Genomic DNA, 16,503 nt, shown 5'->3' with positions numbered 1-16,503 from the left:
TTAGACGAAACGTTATCTAGTTTGCTGAGGTAGGTAGTTTTCTTTCCATACATATAATACAGCAGTCAAGGTGCCTCCGGCTGCTAATTACTCCTAGATCATGGGCGTAGTTATGACATTGCTGCTATTAGTTTGCATCGAACTATTAACGCGTCGCGAACATGGTTCTGCAATCGTGTTTATTTGGGAATGAGACGGTGCAATTTACAAAGGTCACGATACGTGTTGTTTTGGGAAATAATGTGTCTGGGATGTTTTATTTGTAACTCGAATTGATCAAATGGTTTGGACAAATTCAAAATCAATATACGCAGTGGCTTTGATCCAATGTTTTCCTTATATTCACCAACATTTGAAGTTGTCTAATTGCAGTACATAATTGGTTTCAACCAGGGCTTCTACGTCGGTATTCAAAGATATATACGATATCTAAAGCATCTTCTGGAGCATTAAACAAGTAGGCGTTTAACAAGAACATGCAGTACAGCATCGGGATTACTCTATGAAGCGTGAAGGTCCAAGTCTCATAGCGTGATTACGACATCACGCATTTCAATCTCGACATAACGCAACTTGTTGTTGGTTTGATTTATTGATCTGATAACTGACTCGTACTGATACAGACAATACGAATAAAGTACAAGTAGCAGGGTTATCATTTCAACACAGAGTAACAATAGTCTGGTGGTAAATGTCAGTTCGTGATAAAATCCCAGTTTTGGTTTTAAATTATTTGACAATCTTTGGTGTCCTAGCAAATCATCTATGCTCGTGGTTTTACATGCGTTTACGACAATGCTCTGTTGTGGGTTATGTTTGCCTATTTATAAGTCTCCGCAGTGCGGTGCAAAGACTTACGTCCTGTTGTGGTCTATTTCTTACTTGAATCTTCTCCGCTGGAAAATGAAGGGAGTACTCTTCTAACAGCAATACACCTCACTCACTCATTCACTCACTCACTCGGTGATGTTTCACAAGGCAATCAACATGCCTGTGTTCACGTACAGACAATTTCATTATCATTCAGAAAACACTCGCAACTTTAGGTAGCTTCATCCAGGAAGCTAGGTTATGAAATACCTTTCGCATTCAGCCGCCGCCCAAGTCCCGTTATATCACTTGATTAGGAAATGAACAAATACGGGGACAATTGTTTTAATTATACTGAGCATATACCTTTGTGGATAATAACCCGCCATAGACCACGTTGACGAGTTAAGCTGTGTTAGGAGCCTTTTCAATGGCCACGAATGCCCTCTGAGCAAACTCATCTAAATCTCTGACCAGCCCGTGGCCCCAGTAAATGAACGGATGAACTGCTGACATGGTAGTCTTGAAACTGGCACGACTTTCTAATAGAGGTTATTCCCAATTCTTCACCCACAATGGTCCATTCCTTCCACATGCATTGACTCCAACACCATCCGCTTCTTCGTGAAATTGTTCAGTCCGTACCATATCAAACCAATTTCATATTGGCTAAGATGGATATCTTAGCACTTGGGAGCCACTGTGTCAGACATATCTTTCATTATGGACAGTGTTTGAACAGACACAATGCATCTTGTTCCTTTCAATTCCTCGCCCACGTTTTAATAGTTCATCTGTAAAATGAAAAATCACAGACTTGGATAACGATATCGATCCTGTCTTCTGATTAGAGTTTGTAACGAATTACTATCCACGCACGTGACGATCTCTGTTTTTTGACGACGGAAAAATAATCGTCGTGAGTAGAGAAGTATCCTTTCGGTCAATTATTGTCAATATCATACACTGGGAAATGAAACATAAAACCAGAGAAGCTAACTGTGGTCAATGCATTTGCATTGTCAAAAGCCTGGAATTTTTATCACCAGCTAATCAGTGCTTGGGCTTGGGCTTGTTCGTGTTCATTCCATCTTGTGTAGGACTTGATTTATATGGCTAGTGTGAGTGATAAAATCGGGGACAGATAAGGTTGTGTATATGGCCTCACGCGAGATAGCATCTTGCTAAACAACGTTCTCATTTGCTGCCTGTAAAACTGACTGACGAACAGTCGGAATGACTCTCATTGTGCTATTCCATTATCTTGGTGGCGGCGTTGGAGGGCTATAATCACAGCATAACCATTTTCCCTATAGACGAGGGGCATTTGTGCAAATGCAATTGATTTCCTGTTAGTATGATGTTCATCTGCAATATAATGGTGACCCTCAGCTGCCATGTTGATACAGACAACAGGGCAATTACCCTGACAATCAATGGAAATGTAAGGAAAGTCAATTGCAGGCTTTGTCTACAATAACGCAAGGTAGAATGTAGGATGATACTAAAACCCTGTCTGAAGTGGTTATCAGCAATAGGGGAATATAATGGCACTTACGGTAGATTTCCTTTCGTAAGTGCACTGGCTCTCTTCCTTATGACGTTATGAACAGAATCACACTGAACCACACACTACATCCTGGGAATATGAGTGACGAAGATCTCCACAGGACACATTACTCGCTTGATATTTGCAGGAGTCACACCATGAAGCAGTGGATATGGGCAGGAGTCACACCATGAGGTAGTGGATATGGGCAGACAACACCCCTTTAAGCAGTAGATCTGTGCAGGAGACATATCTTGAAGCATAGTTGCAATCACATTTCGAAGCAGTAGACATTTGCAGGAAACACACATTGAAGCATAGTTGCAATCATACATTGAAGCAGTGGACATTTGCAGGAGACACATTGAAGCATAGTTGCAATCACACATTGAAGCAGAAGATTTTTGCCGCACCATGAAACAGTAGGTATTTGTCGGAGTCTCACCCAGATGATGATACCTGATTTAGAGCACAAACTGTTTACATTGTGCTTGTGTTAGACGTAATCATTCGATTTTGCCTATGATGTTTAAGACGGTCTCTCCACATCTTTAGACTTATTTGCAATAACACGTATCCAGAAGTTAGCATGTTGATCATAATCATTACAATCATATTCTGCAACGATTGTTTGAAGCCAATTTCATTTTGTGCAGATAATTAACATGTTACCACAAATGTTTGACCAATGCTTCATGTAAAAATAAAACAATTTTCTATGCCTCCTGTCTTCTTTGATGAAACCATTTGCCCAGTGACCCTAACTCTGCTTACGGAAAAGACCCTGTATATCTGATTTTCATTTGTAATGGAATCGTTTTCACACTTTTTTGCAATTTCATATGAAACCATTATATTCACATGTTGTTTTCAGAATTTAAAAGGTCTATCAATAGAACGATTTCTCGTTCTGTACATGTACATAAAACTCGTTCCTATGCAAGAGAGCGGAAGAAATATCTCCACACGCTGTCGACAAACACATCAAAGCTAACACGCTGCTCTGTTCTTAATTCGGTCAGCCCGCCTCGAGCCCCGGGAACACCGGCATTAGTGATTAATATTTCCCGACAACTGCTCTTACACCAATGGTCTGAAATCACAGCTCCTGAAAATCGCCTGACGAGTCTATACATCATTGAATAATGCCAATCTGGAAGCGGAAGGCTCGTTTAGTCTCACTAAGCGACAAGAAACCAGATGTGACCCTCCTCAAGTCATAGACGATCAATTTGAGTATTTTCTGTTTCATTGTCTTCCTTATCAAATAACTGCAAAACTATATCGACTTTCACCCACTGCAGGTTTTCAGGAATGTGATTATTCCAAATGTGTTTTCGATATAAAATACAAATCTTTAGGAACTCACGGCACCGTGTTTTGTTTTGATCAGCCGAAGGGAGTGTTTGATGTTGCGTTGTTCAAACGTCTGGTACTTATTAGGAGTCCTTAGCATATGTATTGTCACATCTCGTAAAATAATGTATTCTTGATGTTCACATATTGTGCAATTGATAGCAATCTATAATTATACTTATGGTGATGATGGCAACACCAGCTGCAGTGAGTAAGAGATGCTGATAACCTAGTGGTTAAAGCGTTAGCCGAAGACCCGTGTTCGAGTCCCCACATGGGTACAATGTGTGAAGCCCATTTCTAGTGTCCCCCGCCATGATATTGCTGGGATATTGCTAAAGGCGGCGTAAACCTAAACTCACTCACTCCCTCATAGGCACCCAAAGATGATACGCACAGTCGCTCTGGTTACATGGCCGAAATACACTTACGTATCAACCATTCCCTCGCTATCAGTATCCTTGTAGCTTCATGACACATCTCTATATCTGCAGTCATGTGAAAGATTAAACGTTATGAAAAGTATGATAAAACACCAGCAACATAAATCGTGGTAGATCTCTGCTTGATATGATGTGGTCAGACATGTATTGCGTGTGTATGCTACGAAGGAATTATTAGACAAATGAGATTACTGGACATGCAACGAGAAACATAATCTCTCGAGAACACTGATCGTGTCTGTGTCACAGTTCATATCAATTTCACGAAAACAATTTTGTTTCGTTTTCTAGTCTGTCAAAGGAGTCACGACAGTACAGCTCTAGCAGAACGGTACTTCGTGCTGTTCGGTGAGGCTCCCGGGGTTTCCGGATGGTTTTCATTACTTTGGAAATCGTTTTCATATTCTCCACAATTACGTACATGATAATGGTAGAGCTGCGAAATATTAAACTCGTCAAGATAATTTGTTGAAATTGCCTCTAATCCATCTTCTACTGATGTCTGTTCCTTTGAAATGACTTTTCGTGTATTAACGTATTCTGTCAGATCGGCAGTGTTGTTGCGGAAAGAATGAGTGATTGCACGTTCATTCCGTTCACTACCGTGTATGCGATCTAGTGGATAGTACATCTACTCTTAAGGTCGGCGGTCGCATCCCCGGATGCTTTGTGAGACGTTAAGGACGGTACTTGCTGGTATCCCGCCTGGTCTTCGGCTTCAGGCGGATATAGAAGGACTGGTTGGCCCAGAGTCTGTATTCTCTGTCTGAGTAGGGTATCCATATTATTGGGTGGCATGGTATCTCCGTTGTTCCGTCCGGACTAGAACACCACAGTCACACAACATTCAACGCCCACGCACGCGCGCGCACACACGTCACCACGCACATACACGTCATGCAATGTCCTACATCATATGGAATGGAATTATGAATCCAGTACATATTTGACTGACTGCCATGCGCAAGGGGCGCAGAAAGGCCTGTTCCAGTAGTTTCCAGTTCACAGTAGCAATATCACTTTCCGAAACGGGACTGATAGAAAGCAGTTCAAATTCGTCAGGTTCAGGTGTGCTAAATGATATTAATGACCATTAGCAGAAAGTAGTAAATGGATAGTTAACAATGAGGATGTACTAACATAAATTTTACACTACTTTTGATGCCAGATAACCATTTTACTCGTTCGACGAACGGTGTATAAACCAAATATATTGTATTGATGTTATTAAAAACGCCATTAAAAATACCAGACACTGATCATTTCGATAATATCTTCAGTAGCTTGCAATATTCCATCTGAAAATGTGATCAATCATATGCTACCAGGAACTGGATACATCACATACCCACTATCGTGGATTTTAGACTATGAAGACACGTGCAAATGTGAAAATGACTGCGCTTGAGTATTGAATATTTGGATAAGAGGAACTATTTAGATGTATAATACAATTAACATATGTTATATTTGGGATTACACTTCCTCGGTAATGAGCACAATTTAGTACTTTTGTTGGGTTGAGTTCCATCCGGGACCGTCAGAGTCAGGCACCTAATCGCCTGAACACAAAGTCAGCCGCCGCGATGTCTGAACGGGTCAGACGGGTGACGGCTGATTTTGTGATATTTTGCAATTTTGTGATATTTTGTAATTATGATGTTGTGAAGATAATGCTGATATCAAATAGATGTTATAACCATTCATTTTGAAAAATCCAATATGTCATAACAGGCGTATTCCATGTATTCTGTCAGGACTCATATGCCCTGTGTTCCCAAAGTACAGCCACCTTCTGGTCATTGTTCACAAAAGCAAAAGATTTGATATAGAGGCTGATGAACTGCTCCATTCACACGTATGTTTAATACGTTCATATTAGATTCTAAGTACTGTAACAATAAGTGGCGAAGCAGCCTAGTGGTGAAAGCGTTTGCCCCTTACGCTGAAGACACGAGTTCGATTTCAAACATCACACCAAGAAGTATTTCTGTGTTCGCAAACTCTGATACGTGTAGAATATATTGTGAGAGCATACTTTATTACTCTTGTATACACACTCTGTGATCTGACCCATTAACAGCTAGTTCGTCTATTCACTGTACCTACATGTGAGATGCCTCTTAAGAGATGTCCACTTAACAGTTGTCGATGCAGCAATTTTCGATATCTTCGTAACTTCTCGTATTCCATATTTGTGCTGTTTAGAATACGGCAAGCATATGACAAACAAAGAGAAAAAAGAGATATATTCTTTATTTACATTCAAGGGTATCAGTTGTACATGAAATGTGAAAATGTTTGTACAAAGAAGTCGAGTACCATGAATATTTACACGAGGCACTCATCACGAAAGATACAAGGGGGTCTGTGTTCACTGTTCGACTGACAAAGTGAAACATTTATCGAGGCATGTGATTGTGTGCAAGATACAAAATATTGTCCTTAGAAATTGTTTTTGACGTACAACGCCGTTTAGCTACATGTAATTGTCTCAGTCCCGGAGATGTACTACCACACCTGAATGGAATATTTCAAAGTATCAACGCCTTCATACGTATACAATTGTTTGTTTTACCATATGCATCATCATACACTTACACAATAAATGCACATCCGTATGAAAATATGCATTATAACGTAATATTTTATTATACACCAACATGTCAAAAAACATATAGCAGACATTCAAAATCACTAGTTAGATAATTTAAACCTTCAAACGAAAAGCATCAGCAAAAAGCTGGTCAGGCAATTTAAATTCCTGGTGTATATTGGTATCAATTTTGTTGGTTCAGTTATTTTACCGATTACTTAAGTTCAATTTCTAGTTATCTGGCCACCTAACCAAACTCAGGATATTTCGGTTAAAAGAAGTCAGAAGAATTCTTATCTGAACGAAACGTCAACCGGCTACACAACAGAAGTAAATGAAAATAACTTTCTGTTGAAACAACCAGTGCATCGTTTCCAGTGTTATCTTTGTGCTTGATGAATGAGGTGCCAGCTCCATAAATTGAATGTATGAAGGATGATATACCATTCAATCTTCTGCAGCCTACAGCTCGTGTGTTTTATTGATTTATCTCATTGTGCAGTGGTGTGTCTTATAACAGACCTTTTTCCAAATCAACAATTTCAAATTACAAATGAACATGCGAAGTACTTCAATTATGCACATGACACTTCTCATATTTACATAAATAATAATTTTAGTTTATTTCATCCCTTTGAGCTTGCTGGTAGTAATCAATCTTGACATTAATATGTAAAAAATAAGCATATTTTTTGTCGTTTCCTGAAATGGAATACTTTTCCTATAGCAATGAGGTATGATCATATAAGAGGATTAATTTCAGTAAACGTTTATTTTCAATTCAAATTGCGTGCACGTCAACATGTCGGTTTGTGTGCAGTCATTCCCATGTCGAATTAGTATAAAAGCATCAACAGCGGTACAGAGGAGAGAGATTCACCTTTTAGATCTTACAAAAATACCGATGCAATATGTTGTCAGCAGATATTAAGGGCACACGAAAAAACCTGTGGCAACTGAAAATACACAAAAAACATACCCATGAAGGTAAATCTGGCACTGAATCAGTGCTCAGTGATCGTCCATACAGTTATCCTGGCTTACTGTCTAGTAAACATCTTAACGAGATTTAAAAGCCACATTCACCCTACTGAACAAACTTTTCGTCCATCAACTTCATAAGAACGTGTTATTCGCATGCCGGTCTGCATACATCATTTACCTTTTTTACGACTATATATCATGTTCATATTTTTAGAAAACTACTTTGTGCAGATCTCATATGGATGTATTGTAGATCTCAGAGTGCAGCGTTGAACATCTCACTGTGCTGTATTGCCGTTCTCACGATACTGTATTGCAGATCTCAGAGTCTCGTAGTCGTTGTGACATTGTAATTGGTTTGTTTACAATGGCATCCTCTTGTTTAGGCATGTACTTCGTCTAATCTCTGTATTGTTTTACCTATTCTCAAGAAGCAGTGTTATCGTATACTTACAATGTTTTCTATCTTGTTCTTACAAGAAGTTTCATCGTATGCTCGCAAAATATTTCATTTAACTCTCACAAAGTGTTTCTTTGTATTCTCACAACGTGTTTCATTGTATTCACACAACGTTTTTCACCGTATTCTCACATCATTTATAAGTCCATTTATTTGTTCTGGCGGTGTGCCGACAACTGTTAATCTTGTATCATTTCTTTTTATATGATCGGGCTGAAAAGGAATAGAAATGAAATTAGAATCAAAACACAAGAAAACATAGAAACTACAAGTTTTCATAAATCGACCATACATGTGTTCATTCCGTGAGTATTCATGTTGGGACCAATTGTCTTTGCACATTGTCTGATGGTATTTCGCGATCAATGCGAAAATAAGGTTTGCATTATGCAGTACGATATATGACTTGACATTTGTCGTGTGACAAGGCACCGCGGAATAATATCAGATTACACTCTAGACGACTACTTGCATCTCTTTATGAAACGAGTCCCTGTTGACGTTCTAACGTTCTCGTAAGGATGGCTTAGCGTCTAGTGTTCACTCGTCATGCTTAATACCCGGGTTTATTTCAACACATTGGCACAATGTGTTAATCCCTTTTGAGGTGGATGTAATGTAATATTTTTAAAAGCGACGAAATACCACCAGGCTCATTCACCCACAAATTAACTTCCACGCTGGACCCTGATTCCATTTGGGAGGTTGTGACCACAGGTCCTCGTGTCTTTGCAAGGATTATTTTTTTGAGATGACCCCCGACTCGAAATGCTTCACAGTACAACACATCATGATGATGCTTCACAATACATCATGATGTATTGTACTGTGAAGCATTTCGAGTCGGGGGTCATCTCCAAAACAATTTTGTTTTAATCTTTATCCTCACACAGACAAGACGGCCTGTGACATATATTCATACCCAGAAAGAATGGGTATAGACGGATAATGCACAGGGAACTTCTATTTAATCTGTTTACTATTTAAGTGATGCCCCGTGCATATTCCGGGTTCAACAGTTAAATCTAGTAACCTTTGCTTAGTATTAATGGCAAATGAATAGGGTCAAAGTCAATTACTTACAGACCGCTTTCATGTATGGAACAACAGTGGGTGCAGCGTTAACCCACAAACAAATACTTCGATGTTGCGTTATCATACCCGTACTACATTTATTTATAATTTGCTATGAATGTATTGTCCAAGATATACTCTTCAAAGAGACAATTTGAAGAGACAAATACCTTTTCAGAAATCGTTAACAGTACTTTATAGCATTAATTGTACTATAGTAATGGACGAATTGGGAACACGTTACGATTTGATCATGGGCGATTTGTGAACTATGAGCTCGGGCTTTGTCTGAAGGACCAAACATCGACCACTTATCATTGTTCTGATACTAAGTATAAACATTCCTCTGATTGTTTTGAAGAGCATAAAACAGGACATATAGAGCCTCAATTGTCCTTGCCGAACGATGATGTTCAGGATGGTTGTTCTGGGACTATGAGATGTATCTACACAGGTTCAGTTAGGCCTTTACGTTTCTTTTTGGAGGCGAAATATAACTTGTATACACTTTACTTTTATAAACATGTGTCCATGCACATAGATATTTCCGAATATCAGGTAGTGTTAATAACATTGTAAAAACACTTCTCGTCGTTTGTGCATCATTGGTAATTGTATGTCCTTCATATGCACTGATGTAGATCATGTACCGTTAATCTGAATATATATAAGACACATGACAACAGAATACTTACAGCAGCGCCCGGTATAGGCCTTTTCTTCAAACAGAATATTTCTATAATACCAGTTACTATTGACACCACAAGGCCACTTATTAATATATAGAATATTCCAGCAACGTTGCTTAGGGACAGCGACCGCTTTTTGGATTCCTGAAAGTGAAATATACGTCCATTAAATTTAACAGGTTAGAAATGTGAAATCGGTTTAGCCTGTGTACGCAATATACTTATACGAGATTTCGAAATGACAACGTTAATGCTCGGTCAACAATGTTTCTTGTTAGCACGGTCGGTATGGTATAGCCAGAGTTGAAGTTAGTGATGTAGGTTTGGAGCCACTTTCAGTAGTGCTTCAGTGTTTTTCGGAATGTCCGAATATTTACTCAGATGTTTTTTTACACACTGATTAACCTACGGATAGTATACTGGTGAATAATGCATCTTGGCGAATCTAGGATTTGAATCCACCCTCGGCAAATCCCGGGCTCGCAAAGGACACACCTCTCACTGCTAGCTCATCCATGCTGCGCTAAAGTATGTGTTGGGTAATTTTGAAAACATGCCTTGCTGCAAAATGAGACCTCCAAATCCATTACAGTTTAGTTCAAACGGCAATATTTGAGTACGTGACAACCCCTGGAAAGTACGAGGCAATCTAAGCATATGTTATCTGATGGAGTGAGTAGTGAGTGAGTTAAGATGTAAAGTCATGATCACATCGGCAATATTTAAAGCAATATCGTAACTAAAAAAAGTTCTAAATTCATAATACATACATATAATCAAAGGAAAATGTTGGTTGCTTGATGCTTTATTCCGTTTCATGTAGCAGCTGATACTGTCGTTTCATCAAAATAACCGAGCACAATGTTTATCATTTTTATACATGATAACTATATTCCTTTGAAGCCGAATTTCTACTTATATTCATCATAATCCAACTTCAATTAGTAGACCTTATTTCTGATCCAAGTCGATAGTCAACCATGATATCCCATCATAAGAACTGGAACAACGGCCATATGGACATAGTTTGGAAGATTTACCGTGTGTATAGTTTCTTGGTGTTCAAACAAGAGTGTGTAAACAACATGTCTTGTTACAGACAATTCAGCTGCATGTAGGAGTCAACATCGCTGTCGACAATAGTCAACTACAACCGGAAGTCCATGACAACCGAAGCCAGTTACACCAATGGTTAAGAGCTATTGAAACAAATCCACCTGGGTACTACGACATCCAATCCGGCAAATCACAAAACCCGAAAATATAATCTTCTTTGGTCGGATCTGTGACATTCAGGCCCCTGGACCCTAGTCCTGAATCTCTATGAGGTACGCATTTGGAGGCATATAATTCTTACCCTATGACCTGTGTCGGAACCGCACTCTGTTTTCTCATACCACCATGTTTGTTGAAGCTTGTGTAAAGTGCCATCTTCTTTCAGTTTTAACACTGCATAGCTGATTTTCTCTCTGAAAAAAAAGGTCTGTATCCTATAGCCATACTGCAACAGCACGTCATTTATAAACCATTTCCATGATCCTTAGAACACTGGTTAATAGCAGCGACCATCGTACAACTGATATTACATCACAAGCATGGTTTTGAATCATTAAACAGTGATAATACAAGGAGTTTGCAAAGCCACGTACGTGTCCTGCGCCAGTTGTGAAACCAAGCGTAATGCTCTCCTCCGCCTATACAAACTTTTCCTTCACCATTCTGCCTTTGGGGCTCTATTAATTGTGTTTCGGAAGATAATCGAAACCTGTTATTCTCTGGCGCTGACGTCGTAAATCGCCCAAGTCTAACAGCCCTGTATTAATTGTATTGAGTGTTTATAAGGAGGAGCATTCCGTGTCTGAGCCGATTGCTGAGCCTGTAGATGCTGCTGTATGAGGAAACGCATCATGCAAATCAAATCCTTCAAACTCAGGTGAAACCAGTGACAGTGAATATCGGATTCGCACCCACGACAACGAATCACTATTTGTGTCCCTTTTTCAGAAGCACACGAACATAAGTATGTTTTAACAACAAAGAACAACTATCAATGGGTTCCTCACACTCAAACCCCAGACTGAAATGATCGACATGCACAACTCAGATGCCAGTGAAACAACTAAGCTCCCTGTAACTCATAACATGGGTGAGTGAGTGAGTTAAGATTTACAGTCACATCGGCAATATTTCAGTCATATCGTGACTAAAACAAGTTTAGAATTCACCATAAATACATGTAAATTATATAAACCTGTCAACGAAGGACAATAACACCAACTAGACTATCACAATATCAGGAAATAAAACTAGCATTTCTCTCTAAAATTGGATTTCAAATTTGGACAATACAATATAAAAATGGGCTATAGATCGCCAACAACTGAAAGTAGATCACCATACTAGGAACTTCATAACATGGATTACGCAGCCTGCAGATCTATGATGTGATCTAATGTTGTTCTGAACCTGACTTTCTCCTTTTGTAACACAAGTATACTCGCCGTTTTTGCACCAAATGTCTGCGTATGTAATTAATTACGAATTCGAACGTCACATTACATTTCTGTGATAGCAGATCTATATCAAATTTAATCATAAGTGTATTATCGTCACACTTTTATACTGTCAATACAAATAATAAACAATGATATTTGATATTTTATTAGTTTTATGTCCATATATACTATCCCAAAAGAGAAACGCATAGGCCAGAAATCTGTTGCGAAAATGTTGTATTTTCAAACATGTATAATTCGCCCACAAATAGACTTTAATACATGAATTTCTACACCAGTTTAGAAGAAGGTAATGTCTAGTAAGCAAACAAGTGGATACTTCTAGATAACGGAGACGTTGAGCGTGATGGTGACGACGTAGCACGGTCCAGACGTCGGGTCTCCTGGCTCTCAGACCAATCTCTTTCAACCTGTTCCGTACAGTTTGACCGGATATCCTCCGAGGTCCAGGCACCCTGGCTGCTGTGCTCTTACCCGTGGCAGTACGATCACGCAAATGTAGTACCCGGATGTACCGATCTTGGGCTGCAGTAGTGACTCGAGGTCTGCCTGTACGGGGACCGTCATTTGTTATACCTGTTTGGTTGTAACGAGCTGCAAGCCGTGATATCGTGCTCAGACTAACATTCAGACGCCTGGCAACAAAAGATTGGTAATCTCCAGTGTGCATTCTTTCAATGGCGATGTTCCGTGTCGCAGCGTCAAGACGTGGAGCAGTAATTTGACCTTGAAACTTCTTCAAAACGAATGCCAGTTTCCAAAAGTAATCTGGATTTTTATAGCCAGACAGTGCATGCTCTTTGCTGCACAATTTCAACTGGAAGGTGATTTCTGTTGCGTTGTGGCGATGCCTTTTAAATCCTTGTAAGAAGTCTCCTCAAAATCAACACTTTCAGGAAAAGTCGATTTTTTACTTGTGCAATTGTGTAAAATCATGCTATCAACACTTTTCTTACATATTTTGACGATTGTTTGAACACAATAGGTAATTAATAGATTTTTATAAATACAAATCACCTATGCGTTGCTTTTTTGGGATAGTATATGTATATCAAGACCTAAGAAGTGGAAAGCTGCTCTCGTCACTTAGTGTAACCGGCATGACATTAATATGTTTAAATAGATATTTTATACATGTACATTAAGCGTTTAAAATGTACTGAAATATCCTCGAAATCCAAATCTATTAGGTTTTTATGTAGGAACAGACAGTCATATTTAGATGACATTTCGTGCTCTTGGTACGAAGATTAAAGGACGTCATACTGATCTTGATCAAAGTTACAAAATTCAATTTAACATTTTCAAAATTGTCTCATCAGCGACACAACTTATGTCTGATGCAATTCCCCGTTTTGACTTATACCATATGTTACATTGAAAAATGAGGACTATATTTTATGGATATACAACTTCTTTATTCTGTATAGGCGACATTTCGACATAGATTCTAATGTCAAGCAACCTTATCTTCTCGCGAAAAAGTAGTTCAATTTTTAAATTTATAATTTCAAAGTGATTTACAACCCTATGCTCAAAGTCGGAACAATCGACTCTTTTGTTAGGTTTCTTGTGATCATGGAAAGGCTATTGTTGCTTTTATTGCCAAATGTGCATATAATACACGATAGATATGTCATATCCGATATGTATGATCTATCATAAGCAGTACACCATATACATGTTGACATCAGTAGCACATTATTTCCTGTTTGAAGTTCTGTAATATATCCTTACAAATATATTTTGTGACACATTAAAATGCAACTGAAACCCTCTCATACACGAAGAGCGCCACATTTACCATACAGAAACATGAAAAATGTCATTAAACAAACCAATTTCGTTAGCCTATTTCAAATCTGAATCGTGATAACGACGGGCTGAAATGAACTAACAACTGCTGGAAAATCGTTTTCTGAATATCACAACACTTGTACGTGAGATTAACTTACTTCAAGTCGGAGCCAAGAGGAGTTGCGATGCCGAAGCCCTTCAAATTCAGGTTGGGCCCGACTTTCATCGTATTACATGGTTTCCTATTATTATAATATTCGTTCATTGTTGATTCCAATAAAAATGCATATTTGGCTTTAAAGTTGCGAACTCTCTCCACCCCAGCTTCGATCGAGTCTACGAATGGGCTCGGCGTTGCCGTCGTCATGGCGTTGTACATCGTCCTGTATGTGGGAACTGCCGTTTTCTGAAAGATGGAGTGGTTCAATTGTCATTTGTCTTTGATCAGAAGGTTCCATCCCATTCATGACATGAATCAGTATCCGCTAAAATTGATTTAATATCAATGAAAATAATGCCGCGGGTGTAGTAATTCAGTAGGATTTAATTAAATGTGCATTTATGTTACTATGGGTTCTCAGATCTGAAGGTTTTAGAATGCGGTAGGTTTTTATGTGGGTTTTAGCAATAAATGTGTAAATATGGTCATTGTGACAAACAGCAGGGCTAATGTCCAGGATACTCTTGTAGCACCAACGGCAGATCCAGGATGTGGCTCTGGTAGAAAAAAAAATGTTGATATTTATGTAAATGCTCTTTCGAGCAAAGGGCATAAACCTGCGTTTTTGTAAAGGGTTTCATTAGTTCAGATGTTTTGGGTTTTTTTATTTAACGAAGCATTAAGCAATAGATCAGCTATATGGCGGCGGTCTATTCAAGCCTGGACCTGACAGTCCAGTGATCAACATCAAGAGCATCGCTCTACGCAATCGGGTCAAAATTAAAGTTAAGAGGTCTGGTAAGTGATAAATGTGATTGATATCCATTTACGAGAAACGCATTAAATGTGTGTGCATGCTTCCGTGTGTGTATAGATTGTACATTATTTACGACTAATCCCTTTTTTAACAGTGCTATCCCATTTTACAAGTGTTAGTCCAAACAATACCGTAGTCCAATAGGGGTACTGTACTCGGACTCTGCTCATTGACACTGACCCGTAATGTTCTTGTTTTTATCCGCATGCCATTGAGCATCACACAGGGTAACAACAAGAAACTTGTTTTAATTTCTATTATTTCTATTGACGCCGGACGCTCGCTCTATTCAACAAAGCGACTTGGGGATTTCGGTTTCATACAATCAACCTCTGTGCCACGAATTCCTCTAAGCTGTAGCTTTATAAACATTTGCATTTGATAAAAGTGTTCAAGTTTCAAAACCGGCTGGGATGTTTTGAGGCTGAATCAAAAACGTTTTGTTCTCCGCTGAAGATGAGAATATATCAAGTAATGTCGGCACCAAATGACCTAAGCATCAAAGTATGTTTTCATACCGCAAAGAATTCCCTTGTCGATCCCGATTTTAATGTTCCATACGATATTTCTGTTTGCTTGGCAAGGTCATCAGCAGATTTGATTGGGGTGAGCATCCGCTCTATAGTGAGAAAGGCGGCTAGGTTGGCGGTGTATGACGATATGATGATCAGCACAAAGAACCACCATGCCCCTCCAATGATGCGACCAGCGGCTGACCTGCAACAAATACACACACACATTTACATCAAAGGCAAAATAACTCACACAAGTTTGAGAACTTCATGCATGTCACGTCTTCATCACTGACAAGTTTAAATGCGCTGGTTGCACTCGCAACGGGTGAAATGTTATTGGACATTAATAATTTCATTCCGGAAACTATTTCCTAAACATTTCAAATCTGCCGAGCAAAATGAACGTACTTGAAACACGTTTCGGTGAAAAGACTGGGTACTTTCATTCCCATTAGTGAACTATTGGGGACGTGTATGGGTGTAACTGTATGTGATCTTTTATTTTTGTACATAGTAATGATAAAATATTCCTTAGCTGTCATGGTCTATCAGCGTGTGTGGTGTTTTGAGTACACAGAAGAATAACCTGGTAATTAGTACAGTCCATAAACAGGACAACACTAGTTTCAGTGTTCAGTTACACATAATACATTTATCATTACCTTACCACGTGATCATGAATACTAGTATACATGTGCATCATTTGTACTTTCAGAGATATCGACTTTGACTTATAT

The 16,503-nt window shown here is 38.9% G+C and overlaps 1 protein-coding gene across 1 annotated transcript in view; it reads right to left on the bottom strand.

Moving 5' to 3' along the window:
• Window positions 1-6,396: 6,396 nt before the first annotated feature.
• Window positions 6,397-16,503, bottom strand: part of LOC124283073 (glutamate receptor-like) — a 110,383-nt gene continuing 100,276 nt past the window's right edge. The window contains exons 13-17 of the mRNA XM_046719093.1: window positions 15,770-15,968; window positions 14,433-14,680; window positions 11,319-11,430; window positions 9,968-10,105; window positions 6,397-8,411 (exon numbers count right to left, since the gene is read on the bottom strand). Of these exons, the coding sequence (XP_046575049.1) occupies window positions 8,316-8,411; window positions 9,968-10,105; window positions 11,319-11,430; window positions 14,433-14,680; window positions 15,770-15,968 (793 nt within the window). The 3' untranslated portion in view covers window positions 6,397-8,315. The remainder of the gene's footprint in view (window positions 8,412-9,967; window positions 10,106-11,318; window positions 11,431-14,432; window positions 14,681-15,769; window positions 15,969-16,503) is intronic.

Source organism: Haliotis rubra, unplaced genomic scaffold (assembly GCF_003918875.1).
Source record: "Haliotis rubra isolate DU_JTF1 unplaced genomic scaffold, ASM391887v1 Scf31, whole genome shotgun sequence".
NCBI lineage: Eukaryota > Metazoa > Mollusca > Gastropoda > Lepetellida > Haliotidae > Haliotis > Haliotis rubra.
This window is presented reverse-complemented; position numbering and strand designations above follow the sequence as displayed.